This window comes from Trifolium pratense, linkage group LG3 (assembly GCF_020283565.1).
Source record: "Trifolium pratense cultivar HEN17-A07 linkage group LG3, ARS_RC_1.1, whole genome shotgun sequence".
Taxonomy (NCBI): domain Eukaryota; kingdom Viridiplantae; phylum Streptophyta; class Magnoliopsida; order Fabales; family Fabaceae; genus Trifolium; species Trifolium pratense.
In genome coordinates, this window is record NC_060061.1 from 8,360,475 (window position 1) to 8,383,051 (window position 22,577).

Consider the following 22,577-nt stretch of genomic DNA (forward strand, 5'->3'; position numbering starts at 1 on the left):
CAGGCATTGTGCAATCACAAGTTTCATAATTCATTCATAAGTCATAACAGAGCTCCTTTCCTTTTCGCTGCTACCGGTCACAAACAAACCGAAGAGGGGACCTCTCTTTCTCTTCTCTTCTCTCCCATTTGCTTAGCTGTGTTTGCTTGCTTGCTTGCTTATTTTTCCCCTCTTTTTTTCATTTTTCACTCTAATCCATAATTCTAAACCCTTTCTCTTCTAAATTCGATCTCAAACACACACACACACACACGCACACTCATGGACGCTCGCAAACAGGTTAGTTACTTCCCTCCCTCTATCTCTCTCTCTCATCAATAATCGCTTATCTACTTGTTTATTTCTATAATCACATGTCAATCATAAACAGATGAAACAGAGTCTAATATTCAATTTTGATCACAAACTGATTATCATTAGCCATGCATCCACACACAGCTATGTTTGTATTGTATTATTAATATGTACACAAAATCACTAGTTATTCTTATTATTCTTTCTTCTTTTTTTACAACTCGGATTAATTAATTAATTTTATTTTTGTTTTTTTGTTATTTGAAGATTCCTTACGGTTAGATTAGATGCTTTGAAACGATAATATCAGTGTTGCAGTTGTGCAAGCTATCACACACTCCTTTCAGTTTCACACCATTCAACCATTTGAAATAGTCAAATTCTGAACTAGGATTCGTTTTTGTCCATTTAATTAATATCACATAATTTAATCATAAATTATATTCTATTTTTTATTATATTCCATTATTAATTCCTTTTTTATTTCTTCTAAATTTCCTGGAAAGTTATTTAAATGAGCATTCTTATTAAAAGAAAATTTATAAATAATTTTTTTAATGAAAAAAATATTTAAAGAATATACATCGTCCTTATAAAATATCCGGTCCAAATTCACCAGTTTGACACATCAACCCACTCTCATAAAGATAGTTATAAATCAGTAGTGCCATGTTAACACGTGGTAATTTGTAAGTAATAAACTTTTGACAAATTCACTATTTTGTAACATCAAAAACGAAAAAGTTGAGATTATTCAATCTCGTAAATAAAACTCAGAAAAAATATTTGATATATCGGAACGTGTGTTTGAACTTTTCTAATTCTTAAATTCTTAATGTTTAGTGTGTGAATTTTGTTACAAGTCAAAAAAAAAAACAAGACAAAAAAGAATGAAATAGTAGATCTTAATTAGATGTCTGTGTAAAACTAATTCATACCGATATAAGTGATATACAAAATAATCCCCTGGGCTTATATTATGGTGAATGTAGAAAAATGCAGGTTGGTTATCAGTGCCACAGTTTGGGGATTGGGATCAAAAGGGTCAAGTACCTGATTACTCACTTGATTTTTCAAAAATAAGGGAAACAAGGAAACATAATAAGTCAAATATTTCAAGAGCAAGTCTTGGCAATGATGAAGAGTTTAATATGGATTCAAACTCCAGCAGTGTTAACACTACCCACAGCCATAGCAGTGATCAACAACACATCCCTCGCTATCATCAAACACACTCTCCAACGGTAACAATATTTTTCTCCTAGCTTAATTATTTTACTTTTTTTTGTTGCCTCAATTATAAAAGTAAGTAATAAGGAAATATTTTCGTGAATTTAGCTCAATTCGTAAAAATATTTCATTTTATATACTGGACTCGGAGTTTGAACTAATACTCCACTGCACCACTCATACACATTATTGCATGCCAAAGAAAGAATGTAGTGTGTCAAGAAAAAATAATAATGTACAATGTTTTGAAAGTGTACGTAGGTAAATTCTCTACATTATTACATGGGAGTGGATTCTCTCCCTTGACATAACCGTGCAGTGAATTTGTAGCCCTCAGATTGAAAAATGAAAAATTAAAAAATATTAGATATGGTGTTTTAAGGGTAAGGATGATGACTGCTCCCTCTCCGGTGAAAAACACACTGGAGACAATCTTTTTCCTTATTACATGCTTTTCCGCCTAAAAATTAGGCGCTGATCAATTCATTTATCCTATTAAAAAAATGAGTTGACGTTGAAGGTTTCTTACCAATACCAAAATTTAGGTTTCTAGAAAGAAACATTAGGATACATGAACCTAACCTTACAAATTCATCTCTATTATAATGGATCGAATGATAAACTCATAAACATATTGCAGACATCACAATATTCTTTCAGACATATTATTAGTAATAAAACTTTAAGACCATGGACAAAAAAACTAAAATGGAATAAATGTTGGGATATGGAGAAATGACATTCAAGAATTAATAGTCTAGTGGAGCACGGACTATGACACGAACATCGGACACGACACGGACACTGATACGTCGACACCAATAAAAATTTGGAAAAATAACATAATTTAGTGTAATCATAAGTGTCGGTGTCGGTGTCGGACACGGACACGAACACGTGTCCGACACGGACACGCCTAATCTTAGAAGTGTCGGTGCTTCCTAGCTTATACACATATTTTTCCAGCCAAAGAAATACGTACGACAGTACGAGGGCATGCTTAATTATTGGTAGTAGATACCTAGGCAACACGTAATTCTAGTTGATGCACATGCAACGGTTGTTTGGGGCAATGACATTCTTTTTCATTGGGGATATGTGATGAGATATGTCCCTTTATGTGGTCATGAGAAAGCCTAGTATACATAAATCAATAAAATACAAATTTGCTGCATTACAGATTCATTTTTTATATCCGTAAAGATTTGATCTCGGATACATTTGTAGATTCTGAAATATGAAGTATATCTTTTTTACATCATGTTAATTTATTTAATTATTTTTTACAGACAAAGAAGAGCTTCTTCAGTTATTTCAACTGTTGTGTGAAAGCCTAATATCTATGGTCACACGTACAACCCTCCCTCAACATTGTTTTCTGAAGATTCTGGATAGGGACACTTATGCTTCTTTAGGGACAACTATATGCTGTTTACTCTGTTCTTGATTTTAAAATTAAGAGTAAAAAAACCAACTTTCTGTTTGTCATGTTCTATTGTTCTCTGTGTTAATTAAATTAATTAGTTGTCATTGCTGCTTTGCTTGAAATTTGGCTAATAGATCCATTAATTACTAATTAGAGGTAAAGATGGTAATCATGTACTAAAAGGTGCTCCTGAGTCCTGACAAATGAACCTATAATCCAGCTCCAAAATATGATGAATAAAATCATACCCTCTTGACCTTAAAATTTTCGTTTATTTTTGTTTGTCAAGTAAATTTTTATTCTTGTGTGAATAGTTATAAATTAGTTTTTTTGCCGAACACATTTTATTTTATTAAAAAATCTTATAAGTTGATCTAAAAAGTTACTTCCTTCGTCCCAATATATAAGACCTACTTTGACTAAATATTTGTCATTTATCTTGTTTTGACCGTATTTTTTTTTAGTAACATATAGATGTATACATTAACGTATAAGATTTTGTTTGATTTATTTTGATGAATATTTTCAAAATATCAAGTTTTTATGATTTTTACAAATAGACAATTAAAAATATTAGTGATCAAAATTGTGCATTGACATACATACAGTGGTCAACTAGATCTTATATTTTAGGATGCAAAGAGTATAAGTTATAAGCTAGAGATGAAGCTTTTTGGCAAAGCCAAGTAAATTTCGTGACACCAAACCCTACAACTAATAAGAAGGCTTATGGATTAAAGGGAAGTGTGTATGTTATCATACTCAAGCCTAGACTATAAGACGTTAAGACGTAAGCAACGCGCACATCACGAGCTATAAGCAAGACCGGCAAAGGATCCATAGTACCTTCAGCCCCGTGGACTTCATCTTCGTTATTTTTTAAAGCACATATTTGCGTTAATTAAAACCTTAAATACTCCATGTTTCAAAAAAAAAAAAAAACTTAAATACTCCAAGCAAGTTCCATCTCCCATTAGGAACTTTCTATTTCATCTCCTATAGGGAAAGGGATTACTCCCTCCGGTCATAAATATAAGAGACAATCTACTTTTTAGATTCACTGATAATTCAATCTATCTAGCCTATAATATAGACCAAATACATTAGATTGACAATGAATCTAAAAAATGGATTTTCTCTTATATTTAGAACCGGAGGGAGTATCATTTTTGCCATCCCGGAAGAGGGAACTTTCCATCTACTTCCTTGCTGAAAAAAAACTCCTTTGGCATACTAAAGATGAAAGCCTCACAGAATAACTAAAATTCATTAAAATCAACAAAAACGTTCACAATAGCAAAAATGCAGGAAGGAACATCTCCAGCAGAATTCCATTTCCTATCAAAATTAGGCTCTTAAATAAAGTTAAGAAAGTATCACTATTTGAACAAAATTCCATCAACAAAAAATTATAAAAACGCAAGCATAACATTCCTCTTTCCTCCAGACTAAAAGAGTAGCTCGTGTGGCTTCACACCTGCCTTGAGAGAAAACCTGGCACCGAGATAAGTCTTCAAGTCTGGAACACTCTCAATTGACTTTATCAATGCAGCGTCCACAGTTTTCTGGTCATCTTTCTTTTGCTGAGGCAACACCTTTTTCTCCTGCATTCAAGAAAAGGCAAAGATCAGTGCACAGAACAGAAGCAATTGAGCATCACAAGAACATCAGCAGAATACTAAGTTTGAAAATCCCACCTCCTTGTCTGACTCGAAGAATTCTCCTTCTCCCTTGGTCTTCTTTTTCTGAGCTTCCTTTGAAAAGTACTTATCATCAAAGTTATCCACATTAACACCAGAGATATCTACCTTGGTAGATGTACCAATCACATAGGACTGATTCACACGTCTCAAAGGAACTCCATTAATCTTGAAGGGGCCTGAGATACAAAGTAAGAAAAATAAGTGAAGACACAAACAAGATTCAACAAAATTAAGGGTACTCATAGAAAAGGTCAAACAATCAAGGGTACCAATCACATATACCCTAGCACATAGCCACAGACATAACTATAAGCATCAGAGTAATACAAAAAACAGACACACAACTAATGGATAAACAATAAACAATAGACAACATTGAGTATGAGTCGAAACGAGTATATATCTCATCAACACTTCTAAATTTGATTACCTAATTTCCTAATACATATAAAGAGTAAAATCATAAATTTAATCGACAGGCATGATCAACAAAGCAGTTACATGAAACCTTGCCAATCAATTATCTGGAATCACTTACAAACCACGAAATGTAAAGTAATAGATAACAAAATTACCAGTCACAAGAAGCAATCCAGATGGAAGTTGCTTCAAAAACACCACCCTCTTGCCCTTAAATCTACCAGCAAGAATAATCAGCACTGTCCCTGGAGTAATGCTGGCCCTGAAGACAGAAAAAAAAAAGGTTCAAAATTTATATCAAAATCATGAACAAAAATCCACATAAAATAAAAGGGACATAAATTATAGTGATAAAAAAAATCATTTTTCCATCTACAAATGCGTCAAAAATTCCAACACACTATAAACATATTACGGATCCCAATGAACTCAAACAAAACCTAATAATTAATTAATTAAATTAAAACAAAAATGAACTACAAAGCACAAAACCTAATAAACCCTAAAAGATATAAATAATTGAAATTGAAAGAGAGGTTCGTAGTGAAAACTAACCTGAGCTTAGTAGGCTTAGGCTTATGCTTGTTGCGAAGAGGTTTCTTCACATCATCAGCAGGGTAAAATTTGGGTGGTTTCTCAGCAGGAGATTCAGGTTTAGGTTTAGGATCATGACGAGGTAAAACGCCGCCGTTTTTGGCCTTAATAGCCCAGATACCTCTCTTGTGGTACATCTGAGACTTTGAGAACTTTCCAATTCCCCTAATCAAATCAGGGTTTCTGGTAACTCTAGGTGTTCTCTGCTTCGGCGCCATTGCTTGCTGCTACAAAATGCAAACCCTAATTTTCTGTCTCTGCGCAAATGAGAGCGAGGAGGAGAGGGTTTTGTGTTGGGTGGAAATAAATCTATGTAATGTAATGGGCTTTGTTCGTTTAACCCGAATCTCTACATTTTGCCCACGGCCCGTTTTCGTTTACTTTTAGGTCCAAGCCCAGTTCAAAGTCATTTTTTTAACCAAAAAAAACACATTTTTTAGATTTTTATTCCTTGTAGTTGTAGTAGGGTGTTCACAGTGCGGTTTAGATCAAATTTTCACTTAAAAAATCACCCAACTGAAATATAAAATCATATATAGTTTTGTTCGATTTTGATGACTTGTTTTAAATTCACCCATGGTTGAAAATATGCTAATCTTTATTTTTCTTAATAACATCACACTAAGCAATATATTAGAATTAGATGTGTATATTGTGTTGGGATTGATTGCGATGTAAGTCCAACATTGCTAATGAAGGAAAAAAAGGTCGAAGAAATTATATTTGAGAAGTCTCAATTGCTTATAAAAGTGAATAGTGGAGGAGCTTAATGATATATAAAGATACCTCAAGTTCCTTGTTTCAACACACCAAACAGTAGCACTTGTAAACACCAAGTTTATATTTGTGTTGTTTTCTTACTTTGGAGAGTGTGGGTGTACTCGAGCATGAGGTGGTTGAGAGTGAAGTCTATGTATTGTAACAATTCTCACATAGTGTTTATTCTCTAGTTGTCGGTTTTGACAACGGCCGTTGTTTTTTCTTCGGTTTTGGAGTTTCCACGTTATATTCTTATGTTGTTGATTGTGCTCTTTTATTTTCTCTATGCTTGTTTTCCCAACACATTGTGTGTAGGTGTTACAAACTCCAAGATACCGAGTACAATTATGTAAATGTCACTTTTAAATTTTTAAATTTTGACATTACATTATAACATTATAATATGCATAAGTTGAAATTCGAGCACTAAAAATGAAAAATAAAAAAAAAACTTAATTGTACTTTTTTTTCATTTTTTTTTTTGATTTAATATAAGCACTCGATAATACTCGACAACAACAACAAACCAAAGCGAATTTGGAGCTATCAAATGGTGGAAAGAAGACTGTTATAGGGGTCGGTACTGGTATAGGAACAACAACAACAACTCGACACGAAAAGTGGATACCGCCGAAGCAAGGAATGTACAAGTGTAACGTTGATGTAGCGATGTTTAAGGAGCAAAATCGTTTTTGAGTAGATATGTGCATACAAGATCATAGAGAAAATTTCATCCGTGCTCAAAAGATGTGGAATTATGGGAATCCTCTACCACGCGAAGCTGAGGCGTGGAGCTTGAAAGCGGCAATATCTTGGTTACGCGACTTGGTTTGTCAACCCCTTAAATGGATCTTAACCTCTTACACGCAGATGTTAGCTTTGATTTACAAAAAAAAACAAAAAGTATATATAATGAGAAAAAAAAACAAAAAATAGATACAAAAATGTACCAATGAGACTCGAACAAGCGATCTCAAGCCTCTTCCCACCGAAACGATGAATAATACAACCACTGGGCCATCCAAAACTAACGGTTTAAAACCATTTTGTTTGAAGAATTAAACCCTAATAAAAACAAAACTGGCACGCCATCAAATGAAAAAACAAAAACCGCAGGCGCCACCGCGATAAACCGCTCCTGAAAAAACAACTCACCGGAAAATCGCGTAACCGAACAGAAATTAAGTTGGAGTTGCACTGAACTCGTCTGGCCGGAGTTCCGCCGGACTGAACTTTTTTCAAATTTTCCGATTTTCCTTCTTCTTCCCGGCAGCGCGCGCGATTGCAATTCCGGCGCGATTTTCGACAATAACCGCTCCTGCTAAAGGCTACGCATCAGTGTATGAATTGCTTCGCATCGATACGAAGCTATAAAATCTAATTAATTTCTTAATGGATGATTTTTTTGATGATATTGATACTATTGTTCCTACTACACGTGGTAAGTGCTAATCTCCATCAATAATGGAATCAATATCTTCGTATTCTACTGGTTGATCGGTTACACTGTATTGTTTTGTAGCTAAAACAGGTTCAAGGTTTGCGCCAAAGGCTAAACCGAAACAACCTATTAAAAAGAATGTATCTGCATCATCAGAAAATGTAATTTCATCTAAAGATGGGAACAATGTGCTTGTTGATTCATCAACCACTAACAAAGAGTCTAAAGGAATTTCTCAGAATGAATCTCATAATGTAGTTGCTGTAAGTTCCTCAGTTGAAGAACCTATAAGCTCTGGTCATAATCGTCATATCAATGTCAATAACGGTAAGTTATGTTATTGCCATTGTTTGCATGTTTGAAGCTTCTTTTCTTCATATGGAACTTGTATTTATTATATAAGGACACATTAATGCATTTGGCCTATAAATTAATATGTATATAAGCTATTTCTATAACAAAAGATAAAATAAAGTCAAGCTGTATTTATATAAAGCTGTATGCTGTTATCTTATGCTATCCAGTAGAGCTTGTGGAAATATGCTGAAAACAACTTGTAGACATTTCATAAGTTGTTTCAATAAACTCTTCCAAACAACCTCACAAGTGCTTATGTCAGTAGATATGCTCAAATAAGTCAATCAAACAGACCCTGATTCATTTCATATCTATCATGCGATTTAGTAACAGCGCAACCAGTTCAGCCTGCTAATGCTGTAGAGAGTGTATTGAATAATGTGGCTGCTCCATCTACCAACTGCGCAACCATAGGTAGGAGCAATGAACTGCCTGCAAATGTAGAAGGTTCATTTCTTGATCGCAACAAGAGTTTGGAAGTTATTGATAATTCATCGGAAGTTAGCCTAAATGTGGGCTTCAAAAGTGCTTCAGGCGACAGTAACACTGTAACTGGAATATATGAGAGCAACATACATTCAAATTTTGGGTTTGGAGAAGTGCAAGAGGTAGAATTTTGAATTTTTATTTGTATCGTCCATGTAGATTTACTGCTTCAGATTTGTGTAGTCAACTTACGGAGGATACCCTGTTCAGGTCTTGTCTTCGGAATTTGAGTTTGATCCTTTCAGCAATGTCCTCCCTGATCCAGGCACTAGGAATGGTTAGTAATATTGGTGTTATTGTAAATTTGCTTTATATACCTGAAAAGATAATTTATTTGTACTTGTTTTCATTATAGCCAAAAAGTTTCAACCCAAGATTAAGCCACGGCCTAGAGTCAGCAATGCACCAGCTACTGCGTCATCTGGTGAGTTGCCTGCTTGCACAAATGATAAGTTTACCTTTACATGCGTTAGGAATTCTTAGAACAACCTATTTATCTAATAAGTTTGATTGTATAGGCTTAGGTATTCCGTTTTCTGAAGACAATATAAGCTTGGAAGCAGTTATTCCTTCCCATCCAGATTCCCCGAATGCTCTGACATCAGAGGCTGTAGTTCATGATGGAACTAGAGATTTACCTTCTAGCTTTGGTAAATCAGCTGCAGAGGTAAAGTTAAATTCACTATCATTTTTTTTTCAGTTTCATTAACCATGATAAATTTCGTACCTACACCTACAGACAGCAGATATTTTTTCCGGGCTAGAATCACTAGATGACATTCGCAACCAAGCTTCAACTGGAATAGGTGAGTTATTAATTCTCTTCAGTTTATCAAATTACATCATCACTTTTCAAACTCCTCTTTAGCGCTTACAAGAGTTTCAGTCGTTTTGTATTTCCATTTATTCTCTCACTCATGTTTAATTGGCTTTTGGCCAATTGTTAGTACGTGACCCTGGGATTCTTCAGTAGTAATTGGAATAAATTGTTTGTAGGAAAACCAGATCTTAAATCATTCAATGTGAAGGGCGCAGAGGAAAATTTAGTCTTTCCAGGATATGATAGCAAAAGTAGGTCGGAAACACAGGTGAAGATTATGTGATTTATTGGATGTGATAATTTCCTAAATATATGCTAAATAGATAATGATCATTTTTTTTGGTATAAAAATGGCCATGGTTATTATTGGTTTCAGGAAGGCGCTGACTTGAATGCTGACTGCCCAATTGACAATGTCTATGATTATCAATCCATGAAATCTGGCACAGATCCAACATCTGAAATTCCAAGGCATGAAGGGTTGACAAATTCTGCAGATAGTCCCACATTGGCTGACCTTATGCAGCAAGACGGTACTGGAGAGAAAGAAGTAAATATCTGTTGTTATGATTTGTCATTTTCTCACTTCTCTGATTTGTGAATTGTGTAGATGATTTGTCATTTTATTTGCAATCTTTCTCAGGATGCGAATGAGAGAAAAAAATCTGTAAGGAAGAATAAAAGATCATCTATTGCTGGTGTGGAAGATAAAGGTGGTAAAACCTCAAGGAAGACGAGAAAACAATCAGTTCATAAAACTGCTAAAAACTCATTGAATGAGCCTATTGAGGACGATGATGATGTCCTCGACCCTCCTTATGAGTTTGATGGAGATGAACTTGAAGAAAATGACGATGAGAACGAAGTGGATGATTCATCCAAGAAAAAAAGAGCATCAACAAGTTCAAAGAAGAAATCTGTGGCTAAAAATGGAAAAACATCTGGAAAACGCAAGAAGGCTAATGATGATTTAGACAAGGTTACTGAAAAACCTCCTAAAAAGTTCCCACATTCATCTCGGCGAAGAAAAAGATGTGGTAAACTTATCAGGCTATATTTTTTTAACTGTTGTCTGTGATGATTATATTTTATATGCTTATTGTGAAAGCATTTTCATTTTTATAGTGGACAAGGCTTTGCTGGATGATGAATATCTTGATCAACGAACATTACCTCTCAGGGATATTATTTTACTTGCAGAACATAAAGAGCGATTGGCGGTGAGTATTCTCAAATATAATTATCGCGTTACAATGCTATCAATTCATATAAGTATTTTAAGCAGTATGGGTTAAATTTCACCAACTGTTCCATTTTTGTTTCTCTATTTAGAAAAAGGAGGGAACAACTACTAATACATCTTCCACCAATCAAAGGTACACTACATAGCTTATGAGTATATTTATTGGTGTATACATAGCGTAGCTAGTAAATTATGAAGTGAAGGTATATATGTATATTGATTGTATTTTTTTTTTGTTTTGAAAACTCAGTATATATTCATTGTATTTGATAGGGTCAGTTACCATTCTAATAGCTTTAAGTATGAAAATCACACAGCTGTTAACATGTATTTTGTGGGTAATGTTTTATCTATTTTTAACGTGAACATAGATAACGTGGCAAATTTGTGTATACAACTGTACACCTTATTTAGTACAATTCAATGTAATCTTTACAGTCTCGTGCTATTGAATTAAGAACTACCTGAAAATGTTGAGAAACTTTTGGACCCAATTCATTTTCTTTAAAACTAAGAGAAACCAACTACAAGTACGTTTCCCAGAAGTGTATGATGAGAGTCAGTGATGCGAACCCGATTCACACCATAGCAATTAACAGAGGAATTAGTTCAGTAACTGCAAAAGGATGAATATCCTAATGCCCACAGAGCTAAGCTCCTACAGATGACATTCTCCTCTATCCATGACTAACCATTTTGGTTTTCCAAAAGATACCCCAAAATTGTGTTCTCCACTTTATATAACAAACTCAACTCTCTCTCCCTTTCCCTGTAACTAACTCTCCCCCCAACTCTAATTTTCCTCTTTTGGTGACTCTAAATGAGCCTTTGAGAATTGGGTCTACAATTGACATATAAGGTACCAACCAGTTAGTGAGTAAAATGTTAGGGATATAAATGAAAGGCCCTTCTATTTTTTGTATTCATCAAGGCACTTCATGCATTCAGACCACAACTCTCTCTCTCTCTCTCTCTCTCTCTCTCTCTCTCTCTCTCTCTCTCTCTCCCCCTCTCCTCAGTAGTATTGAACAAAAAAGAAAAGGGAAAATGTAAACGTTATATAGAAAAATGCACTTGATACTATCGATTGGCTGATGTTACTGTTGTTGTTGAGTCATATGCAGTATTCTATATAGATCTCACTTCTCAAATGTTTATATGCAGCAATGGGGATTTTCTTCATGAGGCTGATGCTAACAATGAAGATGAGTTTTATGGGTCAGATGATGGTTATAGAGACCCATATGATGATCAATATCAAGCCAGTGAAAATATTACATCAACTGCTCCTTTATTGAATTACCAGTCATTCATGGACAAGACACCTAGAGCAAAATGGTCAAAACAAGAGACTGAACTGTTTTATGTGGTATTTGCATAATTCTTACAATGTCTGGCGCTATCATTTTCTTAAAAACTGTTGTATGCATAGTAGATTAATAATTGTCTTTTTTGGGTTTGGGGAAATGGGAGGAAGGAATTTTCTTTTTCAATAAATTAACTATTCATTTTTTAAACATAGGCAGTTAGCTTTTCAACAGATTTTGCTATGATACAACAAAATTTTTTCCCCAATAAAACACGCCGTCAAGTTAAGTTGAAGTTCAAGAAGGAAGAGCGGCAAAATCCTTTACAGTTAGCTGATGCTTTGAATAATCACGCAACAGGTTAAACTCTAGTTATTTTCTGTGTTGCTTGTGCTCACTGTTTACTTCATGGCGAAATAAAAGTTCAGAATGGTTTATTATATACTCCTTGACGGGCAAATAAAACTCTTCTGAGTCAATTATATACCCTTCTCTTTTGTAGATCTTTCTAAATTTAAATCGCTGGCTGAGAAACTGGGACAAACTTCTAATAAGGCAGAACAAGATACTGCTAGAGATGCTTCGGATTTCATGCCAGGGGAGGAGGTTGAGGAGCTGACACCTGAAACTAATGTATGTACTTTTATCCAGTTTGGTTTTATCTTTTAATGTCATTTCTCTTTTGATGCACATGGTTTATGATAATTTTATTTTAAAATGTCATATTTATCAAGGAAATATTCTTGTCGCATGTTGTTTGCCTGTGGAAATGTAGAGCTTAACTGGTCTTTGTATCAAAATTTACATTTTAACTTGGTTCAGTCCTTCATTTCTTAAATATGCTTCCATAGGGTTTAAAGATTTTACCCTAGATCATCAGATATCTTTACTTTAAAGTTCAGCTTGCTGAGTTGTTTTGGACATATTTAGTATCATAGTAGAACAGTGATTTTGTTGATGCTAAAGTGTAGCTTTTGCAAAATCACGGTGGCTCACTGTAATTTTGTCAAACTCACTATTGAGAATATCCTTGATTAAATCCATTAATTTGTAGCTTTCTGAAGTCAAATATTTCTTATCGCATAATTGACCTTGCCAATTTTCAACACTCTTATTATCTGAATGCAGGAAGAGGTTGCAGCAACTCAGCAGGAGCAGGACCACATCAATGTTAAAGATCAGGAAGATTCTGTGGCATATCCAGTTCCGGGGCAATCTGACGACGACGATGATGATGATGGTGGTGAACATCAGTTACTAGATTGGTCTCAGTATCAAAGTTCTATTTAGTGATAAAGAATGCTATGTTGATCTCATTTTTTAAATTGAAGTTTAGGTGATATTTTAGTTTTTCGCCAATTGATTTGTGAAATCACTTTGCCAACTTCTAATTTCATAGTCTAGGATATATTTATTATTTCTCTTTTGTAAGTTGCACGCATAACACATTGGTATATAAGTTTGGTAAATTGATAACTCAGATTGTTTCTGAGACATACATTATTGTCCTGAAGGCAGTAATTGATTAGGTACTATAATGAGTACTAATGTACTATAATCTCCACTCTTTTCGGATAGTTAGTATTTTGAGAAATCATCGTAAGTATCAGCAAATGTATATATTTTTATCAGCTTTTATGAGTTTCTATCTCGACATCACAATTTCACAAATATTGAAGTGAAAGATATAGTGCCTTGCCCTATCGCCCATTGACACACATGTTTTAGCAATTCAATCCTCGTGTGACACATGTACCCAATGAGCAAGTGACTTCAATTCTATTGAACCTCTACTTGCACCAATTGGAGAGCTCCATGAAGCACAAAATGGCGACAAGCTATTGGACCTCTACTTACACCAATTGGAGGGCTCCAAGTGTCTCCCATAAATCAATCGATCAACTCTATATAAACTAACTCCTTCTAAAACTACACCAACAGCTCGGAGTTATGGAATAACAAAGAGTTTGAGTTAAAAGTTAAAACCATAACAATCAGGTTGGCTCAAGTACAAGGCCAACCGGACAAATTGCCTTAGGCTTTCAACAATATTAAAAAATTTACTAGTACTTAATAAAAGACCTTATAGTCTTATTTTTTTTGGGAAAAATTCTCATAATTATTCATCGATAATCTATAAATTTTATGATATTTGATTTATTAAAATAAAATAATTATTACAATTGAGGTAAGAAAACAAAATACTCCATGAAATTGACAAAATATAACCACATTTTAACAATAAATAATTTATGGGTCTTGTTAACATGTGCATATAGGGCACATGATAAAGTATCTTAATATAGAAATTTAACATTTAATGATATAAGACATTTAATGCTTGAAAAGTTAAAAATGCACAAATTCTAAGGCATAATTTCTATTTTTACTACCTTAACATGTGTCATATATGCACATGTTAACATTCTCCATAATTTATTAGTTCAAAAAGACGAGTAACGAACCCACGACCAATCTCTCAAATGTTTCCGAAACGCAACTTCTGACCATATATGCTATCAATAAAATTGTTAATTATAAAATATAGAAAATATTAAACCCTAAAAAAGCAGAAAAAATCAGCATCTCCAACAAATAAAAATACAACAAAATGCAACCGCTGCGGTTTCGCTCTAAGTTGGAGTTACACTGAACTCGACTTCCCGGAAAACGCTGCCGGAGTTTCCGCCGGACTGAACTTTTTTCAAATTTTCCGATTTCCCTCCCTCTTTCCGGCAGCGCGCGTGATTTGCAATACCGGCGCGATTTCCGGCCATAACTCCTCCGGCTAAAGGCTACGCATCAGTGTTTGAATTGCTTCGCATCGATACGATTCTATACAATCTAATTAATTTCTTAATGGATGATTTTTTTGATGATATTGATACTATTGTTCCTACTACACGTGGTAAGTGCTAATCTCCATCAATAATGGAATCAATATCTTCCGTATTGTATTGGTTGATCGGTTACACTGTATTGTTTTGTAGCTAAAACAGGTTCAAGGTTTGCACCGAAGGCGAAACCAAAACCGAAACAATCGATTCAAAAGAATGTATCTGCATCATCAGAAAATGCAGTTTCTTCTAAAGATGGGAACAATGTGCTTGTTGACTCATCAACCACTCACAAAGAATCTGAAGGAAGTTCTCAAAATGAATCTCAGAATGTAGTTGCTGTAAGTTCCTCAATTGAAGAACCTATAAGGTCTGATCATAATCCTGATGTCAATAACGGTAAGATATGTTATTGACATTGTTTGCAAGTTTGAAGCTTAGTTTTTTTATATAGAACTAGTATATGTGTTATAGGGTGTAGGATAGGTAGGACATTTCTTGTTTTAAATTTGCTCTTCGCCCTGTTTAGGCCAAATGCATTCAGGAGTCTTTAAGTTTAACGTTTGTAACTTAAAGGACCCTAAATGCATTTGGCCTATAAGTTATTATGTATAAACTATTTCTATAACAAAAGATAAAATAAAGTCAAAATGTATTTATATAAAGTTGTAAGCTGTTATCATATGCTATCCCATATTACTTATGGAAATAAACTGAAAACAACTTATAGATGTGTCATGAGTTGTTTCTATAAGCTCTTCCAAGCAATTTCACAAGTGTTTATGTCAGTAGATAAGCTCAAATAAGCCATTCCAAACAGACCCTGATTCATTTCATATCTATCATGTGATTTAGTAACAGCACAACCAGTTCAGCCTGCTAATGCTGTAGAGAGTGTATTGAATAGTGTGGCTGCTCCATCTACTAATTGCCCAACCATAGGTAAGAACAAAGAGCTGTCTATAAATGGAGAAGGTTCATTTCTTGATATCAACAAGAGTTTGGAAGTTAGCCTAAACGAGGGTTCATTTCTTGATAGCAACATCCATTCAAATTTTGAGTCTGGAGAACTGCCACAGGTAGAATTTTGAATTTTGTTTGTATCTTCCATGTAGTTTTACTGATTCAGATGTGTGTAGTCAACTTTTGGAGGGTATCCTGTGCAGGTCTTGTGTTCGGAATTTGAGTTTGATCCTTTCAGCAATGTCCTCCCTGATCCTGGCACTAGGAATGGTTAGTAATATTGGTGTTATTGTAAATTTGCTTTATATACCTGAAAAGATGATTTATCTGTATTTGTTTTCATTGTAGCCAAAAAGTTTCAACCCAAGATTAAGCCACGGCCTAGAGTCAGCAATACACCAGCTACTGCTTCTGCTTCATCTGGTGAGTTGCCTACTTGCACAAATGATAAGTTCACCTTTACCCACGTCACGAATTCTCAGGACAACCAATTTATCTAATAAGTTTTATTGTATAAGCTCAGGTATGCCATTCTCTGAAGACAATACAAGCTTGGAAACAGTTATTCCTTCTCATCCAGATTCCCTGAATGCTATGACATCAGAGACTATAGTTCATGATGGAACTAGAGATTTGCCTTCTAGCTTTGGAAAATCAGCTGCAGAGGTTAGTTAAATTTACTATTATTTTTTCAGTTTCTGTAATCTGTTTATTAATGATAAATTCTGTACCTACACCTATAGACTGCAGATATTTTTTCCGGGCTAGAATCACTTGATGACATTCTCAACCAAGCTGCAACTGGTACAGGCGAGTTATTAATTCTCTGCAGTTTATCTAATTATATCAAATTCCTATTTGGCACTTGCATGAGTTTCAGTCGTTTTGTATTTCCATTTATTCTCTCTCACTCTTCAGTAGTGATTGGAAAAAATTGTTTGTAGGAAAACCAGATCTTAAATCTTTCAACGGGAAGGGTGCAGAGGAAGATTTTGTCCTTCCGGGATATAGTAGGACAGAAACACAGGTGAAGATTATGTGATTTATTGGATATGATAATGTAGGATCAAGCGCTTACCACTACACCAAAAGCAATTGCTTTTAGTGAAGGCACAACTTAATACACTTATAGTATAGAGTTCTTTAAGGGGCTGCGCCTAAGCGCCACGGGTTGGGATGTTAAGCCCATCGAATCCTAAGGGTGACTCTGTATTAATTAATTCCAACAGATAATTTCCTAAATATATGCTAAATAGATAAGGGTCTTGCTAACGAGTGCCCCCGGGGCACTCTTTAAGCATTCCATTAAAAGAAACTTTTTATTCAAAAAATTAAACACTCCAATTTCCAATGCGTTGACTTTATGCATTTCCATAAAAATTCTATAAAAAAACTTACTATTTAAGGGTTTAAAGAGTGCCCCGGGGGCACTATTTAGCATTTGCCAATAGATAATGATCATTTTTTGGTATAAAAATGGCCATGGTTATTATTGGTTTCAGGAAGGCACTGACTTGAATGCTGACTGCCCAATTGACAATGTCTATGATTATCAATCCATGAAATCTGGCACAGATCCAACATCTGAAATTCCAAGGCATGAAGTGTTGACAAATTCTGCAGATAGTCCCACATTGGCGGACCTTATGCAGCAAGACGGTACTGGGGAGAAAGAAGTAAATATCTGTTGTTATGATTTGTCATTTTTTCACTTCTCTGATTTGTGAATCTGATTGTGTAGATGATTTGTCATTTTATTTGCAATTTTTCTCAGGATGCTAACGAGAGGAAAAAATCTGGAAAGAAGAATAAAAGATCCTCTATTGCTGGTGTGGAAGATAAAGGTGGTAAAACCTCAAGGAAGCCGAGAAAACAATCGGTTCGTAAACCTGCTAAAAACTCATTGAATGAGCCTATTGAGGACAATGATGATGTCCTCGACCCTCCTTATGAGTTTGATGGAGATGAACTTGAAGAAAATGACGATGAGAACGAAGTGGATAATTCATCCAAGAAAAAAAGAGCATCAACAAGTTCAAAGAAGAAATCTGTGGCTAAAAATGGAAAAACATCTGGAAAACGCAAGAAGGCTAATGATGATTTAGACAAGGTTACTGAAAAACCTCCTAAAAAGTTCCCACATTCATCTCGGCGAAAAAAAAGATGTGGTAAACTTATCAGGCTATATTTTTTTAACTGTTGTCCGTGATGATTATATTTTATATGTTTATTGTGAAAGTATTTTCATTTTTATAGTGGACAAGGCTTTGCTGAATGATGAATATCTTGATCAACGAACATTACCTCTTAGGGATATTATTTTACTTGCCGAACATAAAGAGCGATTGGCGGTGAGTATTCTCAAATATAATTATCGCGTTACAATGCTAGCAATTTATATAAGTATTTTAAGCAGTATGGGTTAAATTTCACCAACTGTTCCATTTTTGTTTCTCTATGTAGAAAAAGGAGGGAACAACTACTAATACATCTTCCACCAATCAAAGGTACACTACGTAGCTTATGAGAGTATTTCTTGGAGTATACATAGCCGAGATAGTAACTTAAGAAGTTAGGGTGTATATGTTATTTGATAGAGTTAGTTAGAGTCGGTTACTCTCATGTTAGCTTTCAGTAGACAATTACTCAACTCTCTACATATATTTTCTCGGGAAGAATAATGCTAGCAACACACTCTTTAACAAACACACTCTAACACACTCTCTTTTATTGGTTGAAATTCACATGGGTCCCATAAAAAAATGTGGACCCATATAACTTTTATGGGACCCATATAAATTTTAACCAATAGAAGAGAGTGTGTTAAAGTGTGTTTGTTAAAGAGTGTGTTGCTAGCACTCCTCTTCTGGGGAATGTTTATCTTGTGCAAAAATATATGAAAATATATTATGCTGCTAGCGTATATCACAGTAAACATCTTGTATACTAGAATAATACTTGATGTATGATTCATACATTCTCATGCTATTGAATTAAGAGATATCTGAAAATGTTGACAAACCAACTCAACATGACAAAAATCCTTTTTTTGTTGTTGTTTGAGACATGTGAATGCCCTGCACAGTAGCCATCATATGGCATACACTACATCTTTCATTCAATGATTCTATCATATGAAGTTGTTCAAAAAGTCAATATTTTGACTAAATGGATTGCCATGTTGTCAAGAAGTCCATTGTTTTAATCCTTCAGAAATTTGGTTTAGGTGGGTTGAGGCACGGAGGATGGTAGATGTGACAGTACGAAAGTATAACTACACAGTGCAATTTATATAGCTATCTTCTGTTTACTCATAAGTTAGAAACTACTGTACAACTGTAATAACTGCCGTAACTGATTCTATTAGTTAGTTACAGCAGCCACTCTAGTATTAATACTAGTAAATCTATCAGAATCATTTGGTGAATAACACACCATTTTCTTTCTGGCCCAATCTCATTTTCTCTAAAACTCAGCAGCATTCTTTGATGAAAGTCAGCCAGTAAAATGTTAGGGATATAAATGTTTTTGGTATTCATCAAGGCACTTCATGCATTCAAACCACAACTCCCTCTCCTCAGTAGTATTGAACAAAAAGGAAAAGGGAAAACAATATATAGAAAATGCACTTCATACTATCCACCGGCTGTTGTTACTGTCACTGTTTAGTCATATGCAGTATTCTATATAGATTTCATTTCTCAAAATGTTTGTATGCAGTGATGGGGATTTTCTTCATGAGACTGATGTTAATAATGAAGAGGAGTTTTATGGGTCAGATGATGGTTATAGAGACCCATATGATGGTTATAAAGACCCATATGATGGTCAATATCAAGCCAGTGAAAATATTACATCAACTGCTCCTTTATTGAATTACCAGTCATTCATGGAGAAGACACCTAGGGGAAAATGGTCAACAGGAGATACTGAAAAGTTTTACGAGGTATTTTCTTAAACACTGTTATGCGCACAGTAATTGTTATTTTGGGTTTTGGGAAAGGAGGGGATGGGAGGAAGGGCTGTCCTTTTCAAAAAATTAACTTTTCATTTTTTAAACATAGGCTATTAGGCAGTTTGGCACAGATTTTACTATGATACAACAGCTTTTCCCTGATAAAACACGTCATCAAATTAAGTTGAAGTACAAGAAGGAAGAGCGGCAACATCCTTTACTGTTATCTGATGCTGTGAATAATCCTACAAAAGGTTAAACTCTCTAGTTACTTTTCTATGTTGTTTACTCTACTTGGCTAACTATTAGATTAAAATTGTTTAATGTTCTTTATACACTCCTTGACGAGGGAATAAAACTCTACTGAATAAAATCTATATTATTCTCTCTTGTAGATCTTTCTTTATTTAAATTGGTGATTGAGAGACAGATTCAAAAGTCTAAGGAAGAACAAGATGCTGCTGGAGATGCCTCAGATTTAATGCCTGGGGAGGAGGTTGAGGAGCCGACGACACCTGGAACTAATGTATGCATACAGTTTTGTTTTATCTTTTAATGTCACTATTGTTTTCACGCACACGGTTTATGGTAATTTTCTTAGAAAATGCTATATTTATCAAGAAATATTCTTATTGCATGATGTTTTCATGTGCAAATGTGGAAATATTCTTATATTTACCAAAATTAAGGCTTTTACTTGGTTCAGTCCTTCGTTTCTTAAAGCTCTTACCCTAGATCATTAGATATCATCTGCTTTGAAGTTCAGCTGGCCGAGTTATTTTTATTTCTGCAAGGATGCGAAGTCATTTGCCTCAATTCATCGTTCTCTTGTTTCTTTTTGATAAATTAATGTTTTATTTATGAATTTTGTAAATGTGGTAGTGGTCAGAAATCCTCCAACAAAGAAAACCCAGTGCAGTATAAGGAGAAGGCATAATTGAAAGGCAGTTATGCCAATTATTGCTTGAAATGTTATATTCCCTGCCACTCCCTCTTGTACTCCTCTCTCGTAGTCTATGTAGCAGAGGGGTACGGGCAACATTGCAGTTTACTATCTTGCCTGTGATATGACGTTAAACCTTTCGTCACATAACTTAGCAAATAAAGCAACTATAACTGTCAAGCCCTTCCTGACATGATTAAATATACCTTTGTAGCCTTCTAAACTCGAATATTTCTCTATCCCGTAAATGACTTTGCTAATTTTCACGACTCTTGTTATCTGAATGCAGGAAGAGGTTGCAAAACCTCAGCAGGAGCAGGACCACATCAATGTTAAAGATCAGGAAGATTCTATGCCAGTTCCAGGGCAATCTGATGATGACGATGATGATGACGACGATGGTGAAGATCCATTACTAAAATGGTCTCAGTATCAAAGTTCTATTTAGTGATAAAGAATGATAACCAACAATGTTGATCTCATTTTTTAAATTGAAGTTTAGGTGATATTTTAGTTTTTTGCTGATTGATTCTAATTTTGTTGTCTAGGATATTTATTATCATATTGTATGGTGAGTATCACATGATGAACACTGCAATTGATTTATAAGTTTTGCCAATACGATTTATCATTCAATTTCTGATGAACACTTCAAGGCAATTTTTTTACGAATCAGTAATGCACATAATTCAAACAATTGTGTGGTGAATATCACACAATTCATATCCATGATTTTTGCAGAATTAGAGTTGAGTGACCCCAATAACAATAACAAAGTTGATGAATAATCGTTAATCGTTATGATTCCTCATACTGTTTTAGTTAGGAGTTGTCAGAACCTTTGACGATTTGCTTATGTTTCTATCAATGTATGAAGAAACCTCTTTAAATTTAGTCTTCAAATATAAGATACTCTACATGTTGCATCATTAGGTTACATCCACTGTACCCTAAACAAACAAACTTATATGACCATTATTTTTTATAACATTTTAAAAGTCTCAATAGATATTGTTTATTTTACAATATCCTTTTTGTCGATTTGCACTCCAATTTCGAATATTGACCAAAATTTATTTGTTTGCATGACCGTCGGTCAATGTCTAAGTTAACAAACATAATGATAAGTTAACAAACATAATGATAATAGAGAAATTCACAAGAATACATACAATTACTGTTTGATCATAGATTTAATTCCTTTCTCATTGATAATACTAACTTCATCCGACATTAAACATTAGAAAGCTAACAATTTAAGTCAACAGTAAGTGCAAAAACTATAACCAAACAACCATACATAGTTTCAATTTTTTAAACCATAGCCAAAACGAACAGCATAAACCAAAGTTAAAGAAAAAATCATAAACCAAAGTTAAAGAAAAATGCAAGCAAATCAATCATCATCACGAATGTCATCATCTTCAAAATGAAAATCATTAGAAGCTTGCTCCATTTCTTCATCACCCCCAATTTCATTTATTTTTTCTTCAAAGTCGTCATCATCATCATCCTCGTCCTCTCCATCTACATATCAAAATTGAAGAGGTTAATAATTAAATAGACCAGTGGTTAGCAAAACAATACAGTAGAAATATATTCAAATTTAATTTATATAAGTTACCATCGCTAACAAAGTTGTACAACCAACTGCAAGTACAAATTCTAGTTTCAATATTCACCGGCAACATATGATCTTTATACTTGTTAAAAACGCGTGAGCCACTGAAGAACTTCATCACCAGAAGAACTAATTTTGCTAGAATACTTGTCAAAATAACATGTACAACTTGCTCTTT

At 34.4% G+C, this 22,577-nt stretch overlaps 4 protein-coding genes across 6 annotated transcripts; 3 read left to right on the top strand and 1 right to left on the bottom strand.

Annotated features, from left to right (window-relative positions):
* On the top strand, window positions 1–3,010 carry LOC123913990. The gene is made up of 3 exons (XM_045964943.1): window positions 1–279; window positions 1,287–1,538; window positions 2,814–3,010. The coding sequence occupies exons 1-3, from the start codon at window positions 262–264 to the stop codon at window positions 2,859–2,861; spliced, it is 318 nt and encodes a 105-aa protein (XP_045820899.1). The 5' UTR covers window positions 1–261; the 3' UTR covers window positions 2,862–3,010.
* A 1,188-nt stretch (window positions 3,011–4,198) lies between these two features.
* On the bottom strand, window positions 4,199–5,956 carry LOC123913991 (60S ribosomal protein L6-3-like). Its single transcript, XM_045964944.1, has 4 exons — window positions 5,629–5,956; window positions 5,229–5,335; window positions 4,648–4,829; window positions 4,199–4,554 (listed from the first exon to the last, which is right to left on the bottom strand). The coding sequence occupies exons 1-4, from the start codon at window positions 5,883–5,885 to the stop codon at window positions 4,399–4,401; spliced, it is 702 nt and encodes a 233-aa protein (XP_045820900.1). The 5' UTR covers window positions 5,886–5,956; the 3' UTR covers window positions 4,199–4,398.
* A 1,504-nt stretch (window positions 5,957–7,460) lies between these two features.
* LOC123913560 lies at window positions 7,461–13,689 on the top strand. 2 transcript variants are annotated; one of them, XM_045964341.1, is made up of 16 exons: window positions 7,461–7,867; window positions 7,949–8,194; window positions 8,552–8,832; window positions 8,921–8,987; window positions 9,066–9,134; window positions 9,229–9,377; window positions 9,450–9,516; window positions 9,707–9,798; window positions 9,907–10,080; window positions 10,174–10,567; window positions 10,656–10,750; window positions 10,863–10,906; window positions 11,938–12,142; window positions 12,296–12,440; window positions 12,583–12,713; window positions 13,209–13,689. In XM_045964341.1, the coding sequence occupies exons 1-16, from the start codon at window positions 7,819–7,821 to the stop codon at window positions 13,368–13,370; spliced, it is 2,370 nt and encodes a 789-aa protein (XP_045820297.1). In that variant the 5' UTR covers window positions 7,461–7,818; the 3' UTR covers window positions 13,371–13,689. The 2 variants fall into 2 exon arrangements, with proteins under 2 accessions (XP_045820297.1, XP_045820298.1); XM_045964342.1 differs by having other exon boundaries at window positions 7,491–7,867; window positions 8,558–8,832.
* Window positions 13,690–14,543: 854 nt separating this feature from the next.
* LOC123913561 lies at window positions 14,544–21,425 on the top strand. 2 transcript variants are annotated; one of them, XM_045964343.1, is made up of 16 exons: window positions 14,544–14,988; window positions 15,071–15,316; window positions 15,773–15,996; window positions 16,084–16,150; window positions 16,229–16,303; window positions 16,404–16,546; window positions 16,624–16,690; window positions 16,825–16,907; window positions 17,383–17,556; window positions 17,655–18,048; window positions 18,137–18,231; window positions 18,344–18,387; window positions 19,601–19,826; window positions 19,945–20,089; window positions 20,231–20,361; window positions 21,068–21,425. In XM_045964343.1, the coding sequence occupies exons 1-16, from the start codon at window positions 14,940–14,942 to the stop codon at window positions 21,224–21,226; spliced, it is 2,322 nt and encodes a 773-aa protein (XP_045820299.1). In that variant the 5' UTR covers window positions 14,544–14,939; the 3' UTR covers window positions 21,227–21,425. The 2 variants fall into 2 exon arrangements, with proteins under 2 accessions (XP_045820299.1, XP_045820300.1); XM_045964344.1 differs by having other exon boundaries at window positions 14,548–14,988; window positions 15,779–15,996.
* Window positions 21,426–22,577: the final 1,152 nt, after the last annotated feature.

Coding starts and splice junctions, on each gene's coding strand:
- LOC123913990 (XM_045964943.1), top strand. Junction 1,539..2,813: donor ATCAAACACACTCTCCAACG/GTAACAATATTT, acceptor TATTTTTTACAG/ACAAAGAAGAGCTTCTTCAG.
- LOC123913560 (XM_045964341.1), top strand. CDS start 7,819: ATGGATGATTTTTTTGATGATATTGATACTATTGTTCCTACTACACGT. Junction 10,081..10,173: donor ACGGTACTGGAGAGAAAGAA/GTAAATATCTGT, acceptor AATCTTTCTCAG/GATGCGAATGAGAGAAAAAA. Junction 10,907..11,937: donor ACATCTTCCACCAATCAAAG/GTACACTACATA, acceptor GTTTATATGCAG/CAATGGGGATTTTCTTCATG.
- LOC123913561 (XM_045964343.1), top strand. CDS start 14,940: ATGGATGATTTTTTTGATGATATTGATACTATTGTTCCTACTACACGT. Junction 16,691..16,824: donor CCAAGCTGCAACTGGTACAG/GCGAGTTATTAA, acceptor AATTGTTTGTAG/GAAAACCAGATCTTAAATCT. Junction 18,388..19,600: donor ACATCTTCCACCAATCAAAG/GTACACTACGTA, acceptor GTTTGTATGCAG/TGATGGGGATTTTCTTCATG.
- LOC123913991 (XM_045964944.1), bottom strand. CDS start 5,885: ATGGCGCCGAAGCAGAGAACACCTAGAGTTACCAGAAACCCTGATTTG. Junction 5,336..5,628: donor CCTAAGCCTACTAAGCTCAG/GTTAGTTTTCAC, acceptor TTCTGTCTTCAG/GGCCAGCATTACTCCAGGGA. Junction 4,555..4,647: donor TCTTCGAGTCAGACAAGGAG/GTGGGATTTTCA, acceptor TCTTGAATGCAG/GAGAAAAAGGTGTTGCCTCA.